Source organism: Micropterus salmoides, unplaced genomic scaffold (genome assembly GCF_014851395.1).
Source record: "Micropterus salmoides isolate LMB-PRFRI ecotype aquatic unplaced genomic scaffold, ASM1485139v1 Ms_hic_scaffold_17, whole genome shotgun sequence".
In the NCBI taxonomy this organism is placed as follows: Eukaryota; Metazoa; Chordata; class Actinopteri; order Centrarchiformes; family Centrarchidae; genus Micropterus; species Micropterus salmoides.
The window spans coordinates 18,746,680-18,763,206 of NW_024040817.1; the positions used below are offsets into that span (position 1 = coordinate 18,746,680).

The following is a 16,527-nucleotide window of genomic DNA, read 5'->3' on the forward strand; positions in this document are numbered from 1 at the left end:
TTCATAGTACTTTGTGTTCAGAAAAGGTGCTCTCTCACTTTAACTTAAATAATGTAAAAAACATACATCTCAACATTTAATTTAACTCATATATTTTTTTATAGTCCAACAAAAACTGCAGCAAAATATAAATAAAATACAATCTGTGTATCTTTTAGAAGTTGCCATATCAGTGTGTTCTCTAGAGATTACAAACTCATCCTCATATCCATCCCTCTACCATTTATGTAAAGCCCTGCCCTTGGAAAGTGGACCCCAGGGCTTGGCCATATGTGAGTGTTGGCTCAGTCCCTCATGTGAAGGTCAGCCCTGAGAGGAAATGTGAGCCCCAGATTGTCACCCCTGGGGTTGGGAAGCAGTGCTAATTGACTTTAAACCAGGCTGCATGACATGCATCAGGACACAGTGACTGGGCTACTGAGGGACAAAGGACAAATTTACAGAGGGATGTGGTCACATAGTAGAACTTCCTCAGTATGAAACAGTATAAACTGGATTTCAGAGGAATCAGAGTCAAGATTAAACACTGTGACTACAAGAGCATACAAATACAACGGTTACCACCAGGAATTCCCCTCAATATGCAACTGTTCTACATTTTGTGAAATATGCTTGTTCACATTTTTTGCAGCGTGTTAGAGAACAATTCAACTGATATCTGTTAAAGACCACACAGCCAGGAATGGTTAGCTTAGCAAATAGACAGGAAAACAGCTAGCCTGGCTCTATTCAAAGGTTAAAAAAATCTGCATTGCTAAAGCAAGCTAATTAACACATTATGTCTTACTTGCTTTATCCATACAAAAAAGTGTTTATGCTGAACTAATCAACTGCTGGCTGTAGCTCATATTTAGCATACAGCTATTACAGATATTGTTTTTAGCTTTATTCATCTGGGTTTTATGAATAATATAAAAAAAATAGTATGTGTTCTTCATAAAGCATTATTTCTGTCTGCAAAACAGAATGACAAATATGATGCTTGGTTTTGCTCTACAAGTTTTGTTTATAATTCATGTACTGTCACTTGCCTGCACACAATCAACAGTAATGAGCTAACACTTATCAGTTCACTTAATCTCAGAATCAAAACCCGTTTCAAACAATAAACCTCAGCTTTGTTTAATGCTCAAATGATCCTTATTGCCCTGCCTTCCCTCTGCTTCCTGTGCTCCTTTCATCCCTGTTAGGCCATGTAAGGACGAATCATTGCGGGGAGGAGATATCATAAATGGTGGTTTACGTGGTGTTTGAAGAGACGTCCGGTTAGGGCTGCCCGCTGATGGAGACGAGCCAGGGGGAAACATTGTGCAATCAACGGGCTCTGTTAATTACAACAGATCAAACACAAGCTCCATGGCAACCCCTGCCACATTTTCCAAAACAAAGGCCAGCGAGGCATTCAGCATGCACAGCGGCTGTGACATGGTGTTACACATGGCTGACACAGGGACGATTAGCAGCGGCACAGTGTTTATTTCCATGGATGGGTGCACAGTGGTTGCATGTTGGACTGTTGGTCCACCACTTTGGTCTAGCTTAAATATGTAAAAAACTATAGAATAGATTGTCATGACATTCTGTACCGACATTTGTAGTGCCCAGAGGATCTCATCCAAATGCCATCAAATTAACGACATTCCCATCAACTTCAGCTGTACTTCATGTAGGTCCTAGGTCTAATTAGGAAATGTTATGATGCTAACCTGCTAAATGTTAGCATTTAGTCCCAACACCTCTCTGCCCATAGACTGTATAAAAGAAGTCGATGTAGTCACTTTGACCTCATCCATTAAGATGTGTGCTACCGTTTTGAAGCTTTGAGTTTGGCATTTTGGCTGTCACCATCTTGTTTTGTTGGAACCAGACTTCACCGGACATGACCATATTTGGACGAGAGGGTGGCGCTAGCTAGCTCGGTTAGCAAGGTGCATCCATAATTCATGTTAACTGTGAAATTAACTGGGATTCTAATTTTGGCTTAACACTAAATGTACTTAAAAAATGAACAGCAACTCCTAATAGGCTTTTTCAGTGCCGCTGGTCAAATGTACACAATGCAGTGGATATGAGTCGCCTCTATCCTGATTGACAGGTTGCCATGGTAGCGACGTGCTCTAAAGCACAACCTGCTGTCATTTTGTCCACAGACTCCAATGCAATGACTTCTTTTTGCAACCAGTGGCCATTAGAAATAATGCAGGTTTAAGGCACTTATGCATTTACTTAACTTTTCAGACCCAGAGATTCCCGCTTGGCTGTGCCTAAATACAGTCCGACTGTAGACTCATGTTTTATGGTGATTCCATATTCTTTTTGATGCCATATGAGCTCCTACAGACCTAACATCTCACACGGAAATAGTAGCATTTGGAATGACATTTTCGGTCCATTGTGGTCCCATTGAATAATGTTTTTAAAGCTCTTAATCTAGGCACTAAAATACTGTGTTGTTTATATTCATAGTTGAACACGGTAGAGTTTGTGTACTTTCAAATGTATTCACACTCCAAATGGTTTGGGTTGGCTGCTGCTGGTGCACTGCCTTTTCAAAAACCTTTTAGAAACACACTTATAAAGTAATTAATCTCAAACTTCTTCTTTCACTCAACATTCGTGTTATCTGAGAGAGTCGTGACAGAGACGGATACCCATGCTGTCCGTCTATCAGCTAACAGCAGGCACCGTCAACAGGCCACCAGCGATGGGGTCTGTCTGCTTCAGACACCAGATCTGTTCTAGTAAACTCACCAAAGTTGGCTCTCACATCCAAACCACGAGCCAAACCCGAGAACAAAAGTGCAAATAAAAACTCTGAAAATATATATCCTCGTAACTCAGTGTCCCTGTCTCTGGATTGCTTTCTCTCTCTGACCCTTCGGTGCCCTTGTTTATTTATTCCTTCTTCGCATTCTGTTTTCTCAGCCCGTTCCCCCCTGCCTCCTGCCTCCACTAGCTCTCGTCTCAAATTAGTGTCAAATTCCCCAGTGTGCTTGTTATGTTTGTTTCTAATGCAGTACCTACCAAAATTACAAGTGTCCTATTCTTGGGTGCCCTCCATCAATTCTCATTCATGTGTAAGAGGGTAGCTCTCGGACATTAAAATAACTCCATCTGTGTGTGTGTGTGTGTGTGTGTGTTTGTGTGTGTGTGTGTGTGTCAGGGCAGGTCAGTCATGAGAGCAGAGAGCCTGCATTCCTCTGTGCAGTACTAAATCCTCATGGGATAGACCTCATTAGTGGACTAGCTGTTCCCAGGCTGTCTCATGGTCACTGCCACAGTGTATGTGTGTAGGTGAAAGCATTTGTTTGCACGTTCACACATTTTTTTTGTGTCCATGTCCTCTTGTGGTTGTTTATGAGAATCTCTGTGTGTCTACTTCTTCTTCTGTTTGTCGTTTTGTGACGCTCCTATTAAATCCTGTGTTTTGTGTGTAGTAGTTTCAAAAGACAGGTTAGACTGCTGTAGCTGGCTTCCTGCCTGTGTTTTGATATGTTGTGTGATACTCAGTGAAGGAGCACGGGGAGGTCACTAGAGTCTACAAAGGGATGAGATGTACCCAAGGGACTAGCTTGCCTCATGGACTCTTTTCAACCTTGGAGAAATCGTAAATGCGCACACACACACACACACACACACACACACACACACACACACACACACACACACACACACACACACACACACACACACACACACACACACTCAGACTCTTTTTTACCATTCTGTCATGTGCTAAAGCTTTGGCGGTTGACCCGAGCTGGGCCTGAAAGCTTCTCATGTCACGTTCTGTCTTTGGTTTCACTTTATTTTTCAGGCTGTGGACAGCGAGAGGAGAGGAGGGTGTGTACTGCGAGGGAAACGCTCTGTTCTGATTTTTCAAAATGTGGAAGAAGAATGCTCTTACTTGTGCAAGACAGATATCTTTCCCCCCACTCCTTATGACCCTGTGTGCACATTCAGCCGCTTCACACTTTCTTGTGAATTAGAACTTACCTGAGAAATGAAGACTGTAGCTAGCTCTGCCTTCTGTTTATAGAGAAAAGACAATATTACCTATTTTATAATATTTGCCTATAAGAATGAGGACTCTTAGAATAATACCTGTATATGCTTCAGTTTGAAAAATATATGTTTACAGTGCTACTGTTTACATTGTAACTCTGCCTTGTGTCAGTCTTGGCTCTACTGTGAATGTAAGATGAACAAACAAAGAAGAGTCACCATGTGTTCAGCCTCTCTGTTTGTCTTTCTGCTTCACATCTTCTGCTCCTGACTCACATGAGGATCTATTACTGAGTGGGCAACAAGCACCAGGTGGCTGCAATCTAAACTACTTTAAATAAATGCACATTTCGAGACAAATGTAAAGGAGAGAGCGGGTGACAAAGCAGAGCTCAAGTTAGTCTTTACAGCAATACTGAATGGCTAGAGTAAATCCTATTTTTTGCTGCTTTTTCTTTATCAGCATTAGAATAGCTCACACAACATTTAGGTCAATAATTAAATTAATCTGGGGCCAAGGTTCAAAATTTTTTATGGAATTAAAGTTCATAAAACTTGTTTGTAATGGACTGTAGCAGAGATACAGTAAGGCTGATAGGTTGCAAGTAATGGCAGGTAGGAGTATAGTGTTACACTAGGAAGTGGTTGATCAACTGTAAACACACTCGCTGGTCACCTGGCAGGAGCCCGAGGTTGGCCAACACACTAACAGGCTCAAAATGAACCATTGATACCAGGCCGGTAGCTGGTGAGAGGCACAGGACAGAAAAACAAGATGATACAGACGTCACTAAGCAGACAAAACACCCACACCCACACACATATACACATGCACACACAGAGCAACTCGCCAAGGCTGAAGCGACAGTGAGCTTCCGGACAGGCCCAAGCCAAGGCCTCCCTTGCTGATCACAACACAGTTCTGTCTGATAAGCATCTTGCGCAATATAGAGATGCAAGTTTGCCCTTTTTTTCACCTCCCCATTCCTTTGAAAGTGGATGATTTCGAAATCATTAACAACAGCCATGGGCAGGTGGTGGGGGGTAGACTGGCAGGCAGAGTAAGGCCAAAGCTGGATATCAGGTCCAACATGTAATACGTACACTGACGCTGAATCACATAAACACAACTTAACACACATGAAATGCACTTGAGATTATTCGAGAGTCGCACATGTGTGCAACAGGACACTTCAAACTCTTCAAATACTAACTATGAATGTGACCTTAAACTTTATTGTCACACTGAAAGACATACTATAACAGAATAAATAACCCTTTTACAAGCATGGTTAGCCTGTTCCAGGTCTTTTATTTTCATGAGAATCTACTGACTTGGTATACAACCACACATCAAAATCAGTCTGTAGAGAACACACACCCACATACACACACGTATGCATGCACGCGCGCGCACACACACACACACAGGTTTCTCACTTCCCTCTTATTCTTTGCAAACAGTGATTTATGCTGAACGGGGATATCCAAGTGACACCACTATCAGGAATTAGAAAGTAAATAAGAAGTCACTTTCTGCTTTATCGTCATCAATTGATATACCGCAGCAAGGCACATCAGCACAACATTGACACATACCAATACTGTATCCTACTTTAAAGCACATGCGTCCCTTGATTTACGTTTGTACCTGTGGTCCTGGTATGCGGGACAGATGCTGTAAAATAACTGTTATGACTAGCACTTGACAACAGGTACACTGCCTTTAATGTTGTTGCATTAAGCAGGGAATTGGGAGGATGAGCGGTCGCTATATTCAGCTTGGTAATCTTCTTGGTTACAGCAAACACGTGACCTGCGAGCACACATACAACACTTCTGTAGTTACACATGGAAACATGCAATCTTGCTTAAACACACACAGAAGGAGAGGGGACATCAACAACTTCCTTCTGAGGAGAGAGGACTTATCTACTATGTCTTTACCCTTAACACCCTGTCACCTAAGGGTTTAAACTTTGATCGTAAGCCTTTTTTGTAAATGTTTATCCACGGAGTAAACATTTCTCCTGATTATGATTAACAGATGTTACTGCTCTTTTACAGATGTTAATAGGAATATAATTTGATCAACTTTCCCATGACTTCATATCTGTTGATGTGATTTTTTCTATCTTTTGTATGTTTGTGTTTATTTCCTTGTTTCAGAGATTAATACAAATTTTGGCCCATTGCTAGTTTACTTGGGTATGTCATACAGTATGATTATTTTCCTTGTTTTTTGTATTTACTATTTTACATCTATCAGTTTCTTTGATCATTGTTACTTTCACAATTTATGTGATTCATGTATTACGTTTTATAAGTGTTTTCTTCTACTTTTGCACGTTTGATGGAGGCATGTTTTGTGCCCTGCATGGGAGTATCACACACACATATATATCAGCGTTTATATATATATCTTGTTCTGCTTTGTAATTTTTATTTGATAATGCCTGCGAAGATCCTGCAAAGATTGAAACGTTGCTTTGTTAAATTAAATCAGTACACTGTCTACTGTCTGACCATTGCACATCCAGAGCACATTATGCTGTTATAGGAGGGAACATACACACACACACACACACACACACACACACACACACATATGTAACCTTGCTGGTGTGAAATCCAGGGATTGTGGCAGGGTTCAGGGTTCTTAGAACACCAGCAACACACAGCAGGTCTGCCAGAGGAACCACAGAAAGTGAGACGCACACACATGCACAGAAACATACACACGCCATGGCAGCGCTGTCAGTGAGTCAGTGTGTGAGTCACACTTCGGCTATGCTGCCTCTCGATTTTATAACAGCCGCCAGCACGGCACTGTATTTAATATTCCAAACAACTGTGCTGCAGGACTCTGTGGCACACATGCACATATATTAACATATGCATATATACTGCATTGTACTTGCACACGCACACACATATTTCCTTTATTCCTTCCGTTTAATATTTCCTTTGGTCAAATATGCCTCCACAAATAAGACTGAGGGGTTATATTCATACATACAGAAACAACACATTCACTTTCATGCCTTTTCGCCTTCATTCGAACAGACACACACACACACACACACACACACACACACACACACACACACACACATTTACACTCTCTTCATTGGGGACGTCTGCAGATGAGTCAAAAGGGGAGAGGAGGGAATCCTTACCTCTGTGTGTGTCAGATCTATAGAAAAACCAATCACAGAATTCTGCACCACAGATTTGACTTTAGTAGAATTGACTTACGAATCATTCCCCTATACATTCTAACATTCTTAGTTTTCAGCTTTAGGAGGAGGACAGTATGGAAAGGTCTGTGCTTATGTTTGACTGTCTTTAAATCTGTATAAGACCGTGGGGTGCAATATTGAATCTCCACCTGTTTCATAATGCTAAGCTGGCGACACAAAACATTGGCTCTCACTAACACTGATGTGGTGGATGCCAGGTATGGATCAAAAGGACTGAAGCACCTGCATGCACTGCTAGAATCAACCCAGGCTTGGTCATTTTACATTGTGCTTTGCATACAAAAGCTGCGCTCTCATGAGGGTGGAGGCCAAAATGATTCAGTCAGGCTTTTAAATGCAAAAAATACATTACAAAATCAGGATGTTATTGTCTTGTGGTTCAAAGCTCAGTTTTGTGAGTTTAAAAATGCAATCAGTCTGCTTCTCCAGAGCAGTAACTGATAACAGACAGCACACACACTCACTGCAGCTACCTACAGGTCGAAAAGAACACAATGTCTCCATGTCACAGTTTCCCAAATTAAACAGTCCAGGTAAGAAAACTTTTAAACATTACCCTCTGGTGGCGGCCTAGGGGAAGTGAACAACTTTAGTAACCGTGCCAGCATTTCAAAGGAAAGGGTTTCTCAATCCCAGGAAAAAAAAAGCATTAGTCTAGTCATTTGTTTGCATTTCACATTTATCGTGGGGATTCCAGGTGCAAATAGTTGCATCTATTGGTGGTTATGGAAGACATCTGCAGAACTATATTTGAAGAAACAATTCAGTTTGCTGTTCAAAGGAAAAAAATCTGTGGCACACGGGAAGGCTCCTGGCAATGTTAAGATCAGTGGCATAAGGCTCAAGGGAAAGGCAGCTGCTTGAGGCTGTGCAGTGGTTGATGCGTGCCGTGGGTGATGGATTTGATAGGAGTGGCATGACGCTGAGGGGCAATGAGTCAGAGTCAGTGATAAGGACCCAGGGTTATGACTGACCTCTCTCAACTGTCCCTCTTTTCTTCTATACGCCTCCTCCTTTCCCTTCACATCTGGTTCTTTGCCTGGGTATCCTTGTTTGTTTTTCAGCCTTCGTCTATGACTCATAACTGAATTTTGCCTCCTTTTGTACCTTTGACTCTTGGCTAACACAAAGATCAGTCTTTCTTTTACCACTTGCCTCACATGATCCTTTCTTTTTGATCCTTTCAGACCGTTTTCTCTCGCCGGGCGCCATCCATTCTTTCACTCCGTGATCAAGGAGTGGGGCCTTTAGGTTTATCTGTGATTGGAAAAGCTCTCTGACTCACACTCTTTATAGGGGATGACTCATTGCAACACAGGCCATTCAAATCCACAGTGCACCAAAGTAAAACTGGTGTGTGTGTGGCTGTGTTTGCATACACATTAACCTTTATATGCATTAAGGTGTTGTTGCGCAGAGGGCTGATGACACACTACCTACGCAGCTTTTATCCCACAGTCACTGAGATAATCGGTGTTGTTGTAAGGGAGGGTTTGGTAGCCCTTACATTTGTTATATTAAAAAAAAATTAAAATCTTCTTGTTGCTTGGACACCGGCTCCATCAATTCAGTTTGTGCATGTGCATATATTGTTTCTTTGTCAAGCGCATAATGATATAAACCTATAATATGTTTTTGTGCACGAGCCCCGGGGCACAAAAGTATTCATTATGACATGGGTCGTGGGAATGATGAATGTGTTGAGTGACTCATGAAAGAGAGACATAGGAGCCATCCGTCGAAAGTGGCAGACAACACATACTGTAACACACACACACACACATATATCCTGATAAGCACAGTGTAGTGCAAAATGTCCCCGGCTTCATTTGTACCACTTTTGCATGTCTGTGGAAGAGATGAGTCACTTTCAACTGCAGTCGTCACGTAACTACTGTCACTTAGACTGATTCACACTCTGAATTTCTAAAATAACAATCAACCTCTCTGCTGGCATTTCTATGCAAAGTGACTGAGGGTACACCATGTACTTATTATAGAATGGCTATTCACTGGAACAATGCAAAATGTGAAAAGGGATTTCTTTTTATTCATAAAGATGAATAACAGTTAATTCCAGTGAAACTGAATTTGTAATGTGCATTTTGGCATTATGTGTTATATAAAAATATAGATAAGAGTGACTGGCTGGAATATCAAAGACAAACGTTAGTAAAGAACAACATGTTCTCTACTTACAAAGGCATCACACAACTACAATACACTTGCACTACAATACTGCTCAGACCACACCGTGTGAGGTGATTTTGGCAATGGCAGCTTTTCTTTCACAAGATTATAAAACAACAATGCACCTTTTAATATCCTTTTTGTTCCATAAAGACAAACACACACACACAAACACAAAAAAGCTAATTGTCATCATCTGTGTCCTCTTCGTCTTCGTCATCCTCCTCTTCAGATTCTTCGTCCTCTTCGTCATCCTCTCCTTCTTCCTCCTCTCTTCTTGTCTGCCGACTGCAAGCTCTTTGCTGCTGTGACAACAAGTAAACAAACAGTCACTACGCAACTAAAACACTTAGCAGGTAGTCATTAAGCACAATTGGTGCTTCTGCAGTCGGTTTGCTCCAGAACATTTCTCTTTCACCAGGGTTGCAGTTAAGAGGAGAGACAATACTGATGCAGGTGTGAACACACCCTGATATGCACTAGAGCTGCAACGATTAGTCGATTATTCAATTAGTTGGTTGAAAGAATATTAAATCGACAACTACTTTGATAATCGATTAAGCGTTTCAGTAATTTTTTAGGCAAAAATGTGAAAAATTAGCTGGTTTCATCTTTTAAATTGAGGAATTGCTGCTATTCTTGGTCATTTATGATAGAAAATGAAGAGTCTTTGGGTTTTGGACTGTTGGTTGGACCAAAGAAGCAATTTGAAGACGTCACTTTGGGCTCTGGCAAATTGTGATGAGCATTATTCACAATTTCTTGACATTTTATAGACTTAATAAGTCGATTAATCATGAAAATAGTCTACAGATTAGTTGATAATGAAAATAGTTGCAGCCCTATTATGCACTGACACAAAATTGCTCGTGTTACATTTGTCCATTTTTGTAGTATCAATATGAACAGAAATAGATCCCAAGTTGAAGAAATGCCAAGCATGTGTATAATCTAAGACTTTCTCTATGACCATTGTCATGAGAGTGAGCATTGTCAGTTGTCCTCTGGAGTTTTATCCAGTATGCAAACAGGGTCTGCAATCTACTTTTCTAGCTGTGTACCTGACTGCATGTGTGTTTTTTGTTTATCAGTGATTGCAGTTTCCCACAGATAAAAACAATCCAAATATGGAAGCAAAGTTTGATCTCAAGTTGTGATGCAAGACACATTTAAGGCAATCTGCCTCGGCAAGCTACAATCTGAACATCTCTAGATACAATATAGGACGTCTGAACACACCCAGCGGCCTAAAGAATAAAGATCTTCAAAGGATATTAAAAGTGGTACTCCTCTTTTAGTGGGAAAATAAAGACGTGTCCAGACATTTTACGAACAGATCCTTTAAATTCACATGTTAGTGCAGTTCAGCTGTTAAGATGCTGGTGTAAACTGAATGTAGGAGGAAATGCATGATGTTACCGGCATGCAATGACTGAATGAATGTTGAAGTGATGCTGCGCTTAAACACACGCACAACTGATAAGACTCAGAGTAGTCGAGCACACAGCCTCTACTGGTACGAGGAAGACAACTGGGTTTGAAAAATAATTTTGTAATCATCATCACGACAAAGCTTTTGCAACTGTCAAAGTCAAAGATAAAAAGCAATGCCATAACAGACACTTGATCAAACAGGGATCTCCTTGGAGAAATTCCAGTTTTTGTAATACAGCATCTATGCACCATCTATATCTTACCTGTAAAGTCCCTGATGTACTCAGGAAGGATCCAGTCCGATCGAGGGAGGTTTTGGAATTAGCTCGCACTATGTCTAAGCGTGACTGGTAGTCTGGGGGGTGCAGAGAACTCCTGAACACCTGCCAAAGACAGTAGGTGCTATATTTTTCCAAAGATAAACAGGAGAATAGAAGCAATGCCTACACACACCCATCGGTAATATTTGTGTGCACTGAACAGACTGCAAGATAATATTTTATTTAACACACTGTAGAGTCTCCAGGAGCAAAAAACACACAACTTGAATCGTTCCTTGGTCACACATAAACAAAGCAGCTCAGAAGGTATGCCTCTGATAACACACCAAAACTTCCATTTAAACCACACTGATAGTTTAAATGAACAAATAAATTCCGCAAGAGCTCTTGATCAGGATTATCTTCATGCCTGTCATTGTGCCTTTTACAGATGATTTAGTCTCCCATGATTTGTTCTATGAGTCATTGAAAAACAGCCTCGTCTGGGTGAGGAGTTTCGCTTCAATATGAATAGAAGGGAGATGATTCAGTGCACAAAACACACAGATGAGATGGCAAGGGGTGGAGATAAATAGCACAAGGGCATCTGCAGGACGAACCTCGCTGTCTTGAATATCATTGATCTGTTCTTTTCTCACTACAGGCTTTGTCTCTCAAAAAAGTTGGGCAAACCTCTCAATCTGAATTGTAAACAGGAGAAAGTAGCTAGCATGACTCTGAATTGTGCCTAAGCCCGCCAGTTACTTCAAATTCACCACATCAGTTAACAAGTGTGGACTATGTATGTATGAGCAATGAGTCGATGAGTAATGGGAGTTACAACTATGATAGCGTAGACCTGTTAAATGTAACTGTCAGGTTAATCAAATGCACTGCAAAAGCACGGTCACATTGAAATATAAATCATGTATTTATCAGTGACACGCCAATCATTGCGTCCGGTCAATACTTACACATCAGTCTACATTGATGAACTCTGATGCACAGACACACCTTTGGCAGGCTAATTATAACAACTGGACCATGGTTACCCTTGAGCACAGCCTACCTCCAGGTCCTCCTCCTCGTCCACACTTTGAATGCTCTGGTAGGCCAAGGTGTACACCTCCAAGGCTTTGGCATGGAACGACATCTCCACTGTCACAAACTCACCAAAGATTTTCTATTAATGGGAAAGGCAGGGATAAGATTTCAGCTCTGACTAGGCTCTGTGACCACAAGACATGATAAAAAAAGAATTCTGAAATGACAAAACCAGAATAGTTTCAAAACAGCTGAAGGGGGATTAAGGGAAGTGTCAAAAAAGACCCTTCAAATCATTACTCTCTGGTTTTACTTCAATTTCCACCCACTGCTTCAACAGATGTAACTTTCCCGCCACTCATAGCGGCCCACCTTGATGTCCCGGATCTTCTGCTTCTCAAACTCGTCTATGGTCTCTTCCAGCTGCCTGGTTGTCCGTGTGGCATCCATGGTGGCTCTCTGGAGCTCACTTTCTGCCTGAGAACAAATTAATAAACAACATACTACAAAACATATCTGACCAACACGAGAGGTTACGGCTAAAGTGTTTGAGTAAAGAATCGCTGTGTCACAATACAATTTAAAACATAGAAATTTAAAAGGATCCCTTTGTTCTGGTTGATTTAATCATTCCAAAAATGGGTAATTGATACCTGAATTAGTAGTTTTTGACAATGCACAAAACTACTTTTATTGATATGAAACACAAGATATCGAACCACATCTGCAGTACCAAAAGTTTCAGGCCTGAAGTCCCAGACCCGCCTGTGCCACCTATCACCAAGAGCTCTTCAGATATTGACATGCTTCTACAGGAAAGAGAAAGTAATAGCCTCTGCAAATTTGACACTTGTGTCTCATGCATGCATGTAATTTAACACCTATTTTACACACTACACACACGCACGATGGCGCACACACACAAAACAGGAGCCATGTAATATAAGCTGCTCCTGTTACTTTCGTTTTCTATAGGTGCTGCTGTGTAGAACCGATGTGAAAATGACTAAACATCTTCTTCTTGTGGAGAAACATCCCCAGTGAGGAGATGCACAAATTACATGGGACGCACCTGGGACTGATGGCTTGGTCAAGGAAACACCAAAAAAAATTAGCCTGCTGTCTGTGTTATTCTACTCCTGCAAGTAGATCCTGATCTAAACCCTGGGTCCAATTTTTTTTAAACAGGTGGATGTAAAGATACTGTAGAGTAAACCTCTTCCAACAAGATAAACATTCAAAATGAATCTACATTTATTTTTTTGTTACAACATGAAATAATTTCAATATCCAAGAAGAAATTAAACTGTACCCAAGCTGTCACCTGCACTAAAAACTATGTGGGTGGTTGTTGTAACATGAAAAGTCTTTTGTCTGTTTGTTATTACAGAGTTTCAGAAACAAAGCAAGGATACAATGATCTGCCTGTCTGAGGGGTTTCTCTGTCTGGTCCTCTCAAGCTGAGCCATCTGTTTGGCTTCTCTGTCTCTGGCACTCTGAGTTGTCTTCAGATCCTCCTGCATGGATGCACGAGCACACAATGACACAGTAGTCCAACAATGATAGATTAAACATTTGTATTTAATTCTAAAAGGACATAATCTTACAAATATTTGGTGTAGCTCAGTGTTTGCCAGATCAACACCTCGACTACACCCTGTTGTGCAGGTTTTTGTGTCTTCTGTACTGTGGCACAGTCGGTAATTTTAAAGGAATGATTTATTGTTTTAGCACTGACAGAAAATTCAATTTAGCCATGTTCACTTTTTTTCATGATTAAATAACTTAATTTAGTCAGATTTATTTAAGTGTTGGCATGCTCACTCTGTGTGTATAACAAATGACTCATCAGACAGGACAACACGAGATAACATGAGTAATTTGATCATTTACGGCAACACTGTATGAGAAAGACTCCAAACGTCACAAAGAAACAATGTATTTGATATATATTTTTTGCCAGAAATGGTACTTTAAATCTGGTTAAAAGAAGATGCTGAGGAGGATTTACTGACAATGGCACAAAGAAAAGCTGACGTGCTAGTGGGATATTATCATCAAATCAATCCTGCCCTCATGTGGCCATGCAGTGGTAATAACACTAAGACGCAATCGCACTGGGTCCTAATCTGCCTCTTAAACTGCTCATTCTGGTGACACAACTGCTGCATCCTTGTAGGCCAGAGCACATTTAATCTTGAAATGTGTACTACAAAAAACTGCAGTAATTTAGATGGACTATTGTGAGAGGGGCCATGGGGATGTAAACAATTTCACCATCTTTGAGGGACTTTGTCAATTTCCTGTTGACATTTTAAGTCACTTTTAGCTGGTGCAACAGTTGCTGTGTTTCTCTGTAACTAAATGTGAGATCTTAACAAGCAAGAAAAGTACTGTCAGTGCCCAGATAAATTACACAAAAGTTAAATAGTAAAATTTTTTCTCAATGTAATAGCTTTACTATAATTGTCACTGGAACATAGATTAAGATTAGGCATTTGGCTCACGTGGGATCAGTGTAGATGTCAACATGGCTGCGGCTCAAAGCATCACTTACCCTTTTACGTTTCACTACAGCTCCATAGCTTTTTAATGGCTCTATGACTTTGGCTTCAAGTCTTTCCACCTGTAAGGTAAATAACCTCGAGTTTGTATCTATTCTACCTAACAATAAATTTAGACAATGGCTGTAAAGATGAAATTATGAATTAAATCAAAGCAGCAGGAATTAAAAATCCTATTGTTTTACCTCAGCTTGGCGGTAGTCTTCAATCTTGGCCAGGTGGTCAGCAAACTGCTTCATACCCCTCTTCAGGTTTGGTGTTTCTGTGTCTGCATAAATGCCGATTTCCCGAACCAGCAGATCTGCCTTGTCTCGTAGTCTGGCTGTTTTACGGACGTAAGCAGCAAACATTTGGCACATCTCTCCAAAATGTTTCTCCACATTGGTGATGTTTTCTTGGATCTTTCTTGTCTGGCTGTCCCTGTAGAGGGTGAAGGACAAAATTGAGAGTAGTAATCAAATAATGTTTAGGGACAGAAAAGTGAATTTGTTTCACACATTTGTCCAGGGAAGATATTCTACATTAGTCACATTACTCACATGTAGGGCTGCAACTAACAATTATTTTCATTGTAGAGTAATCTGTCGATTATTTTCTTGATTAATCAATTAGTTGTTTGGTTTATAAAATGTCAGAAAATGGTGACAAATTTTGAACAGTGTTTCCCAAATCCCAAGAAAATGTCTTGTTTTTCTTGATTTTCAGCTTACTGTCAAGAAAGCAGATAATATTTGGTTTTACGTTTTAGCTTGGAATGTGATAATTTTGTTTTCTTAAATTACTCTAAAATTACTAATCGATTATCAGTTAATTGTTGCCAACTAATAAAGTAATCGTTGCAGCCCTAGTCATATGAATTTTCTAACTACATCAAACATATGTGTAGCAGGCCATCGATAATCAAAACATCTTGTGGATGTAGTTTACAGGGTTTTGCTTTAAAATTTACTTCCTAAAGTCTCAAGTTATATTATCATTGTTGATGACACTTGCTAACTAGCCAGATAAGTGTCGTGAAACCAACTTATGTAGTATTTAACACCTATTATTAGCTAGTGTTAGTTACCGTTTGACAAAAGGCCATTTTCTGTAACGGATATGTTAACGTTAGCATTTTTCGCTTTATTTTGAGGATTAACGTTTTAAACGAAAATTAGTTTCACCGGTTTGTGGCTGATAACTTTAGAGAAAAGCCAGCTTGGGGATAATGAAAATCATATCGGGGTCCACTAAAAGGGGTCTTGCGTTTACAGCAGAAAACTCGTTCCCGGCTAACGTTATATCTGTAACGGTACGTTAATTGTGTAAAACGTGAGAGACGCTAACGCTAACTTAACGTTACCGAGCATTATATGTTCCCCTGCAGGATTTAGATTGACACGTTGACAATCTCCTACCTCGCTCTTGCATCGGGCGTACGACTCATCTTTACAGAAAGGCAGCTAATAAAATGTAACGTTGTTCAGTGTCCAGCCACCTAAGTTAATCGGCACCCAGATTTATCGCTAGCTAACTTCTTCTCTCCCAGGCTAGCACGCCAGTCTGCCGTTTCCATGGAGTCCCCGGCGTTTCCGCTTGAGGAATGCATTATGGGAGATTGAGTTGTTGATTGACTATTTTTTTTCTCCTCTCCGTTTTCCTTTTTGAAGTTGTTACTACAACGAAACAACGAGCCAGCTCTGAGCAGTTTTTTTTTCAGAAAGTTGAAGGTGAGCCAACATAGTCTTTTACGGATAATTTTTCTTTTGTTTTGCTTACCTCAGTGAA

General features: G+C 40.5%; 1 protein-coding gene across 2 annotated transcripts; it reads right to left on the bottom strand.

Annotated features, from left to right (window-relative positions):
* Window positions 1–9,296: 9,296 nt before the first annotated feature.
* cibar1 (CBY1 interacting BAR domain containing 1) lies at window positions 9,297–16,312 on the bottom strand. Of its 2 annotated transcripts, none has more exons than XM_038725736.1 (9): window positions 16,158–16,312; window positions 14,946–15,180; window positions 14,754–14,822; window positions 13,612–13,713; window positions 13,269–13,274; window positions 12,569–12,673; window positions 12,222–12,335; window positions 11,156–11,275; window positions 9,297–9,760 (listed from the first exon to the last, which is right to left on the bottom strand). In XM_038725736.1, the coding sequence occupies exons 1-9, from the start codon at window positions 16,184–16,186 to the stop codon at window positions 9,641–9,643; spliced, it is 900 nt and encodes a 299-aa protein (XP_038581664.1). In that variant the 5' UTR covers window positions 16,187–16,312; the 3' UTR covers window positions 9,297–9,640. The 2 variants fall into 2 exon arrangements, with proteins under 2 accessions (XP_038581664.1, XP_038581663.1); XM_038725735.1 differs by having other exon boundaries at window positions 9,297–9,763.
* Window positions 16,313–16,527: the final 215 nt, after the last annotated feature.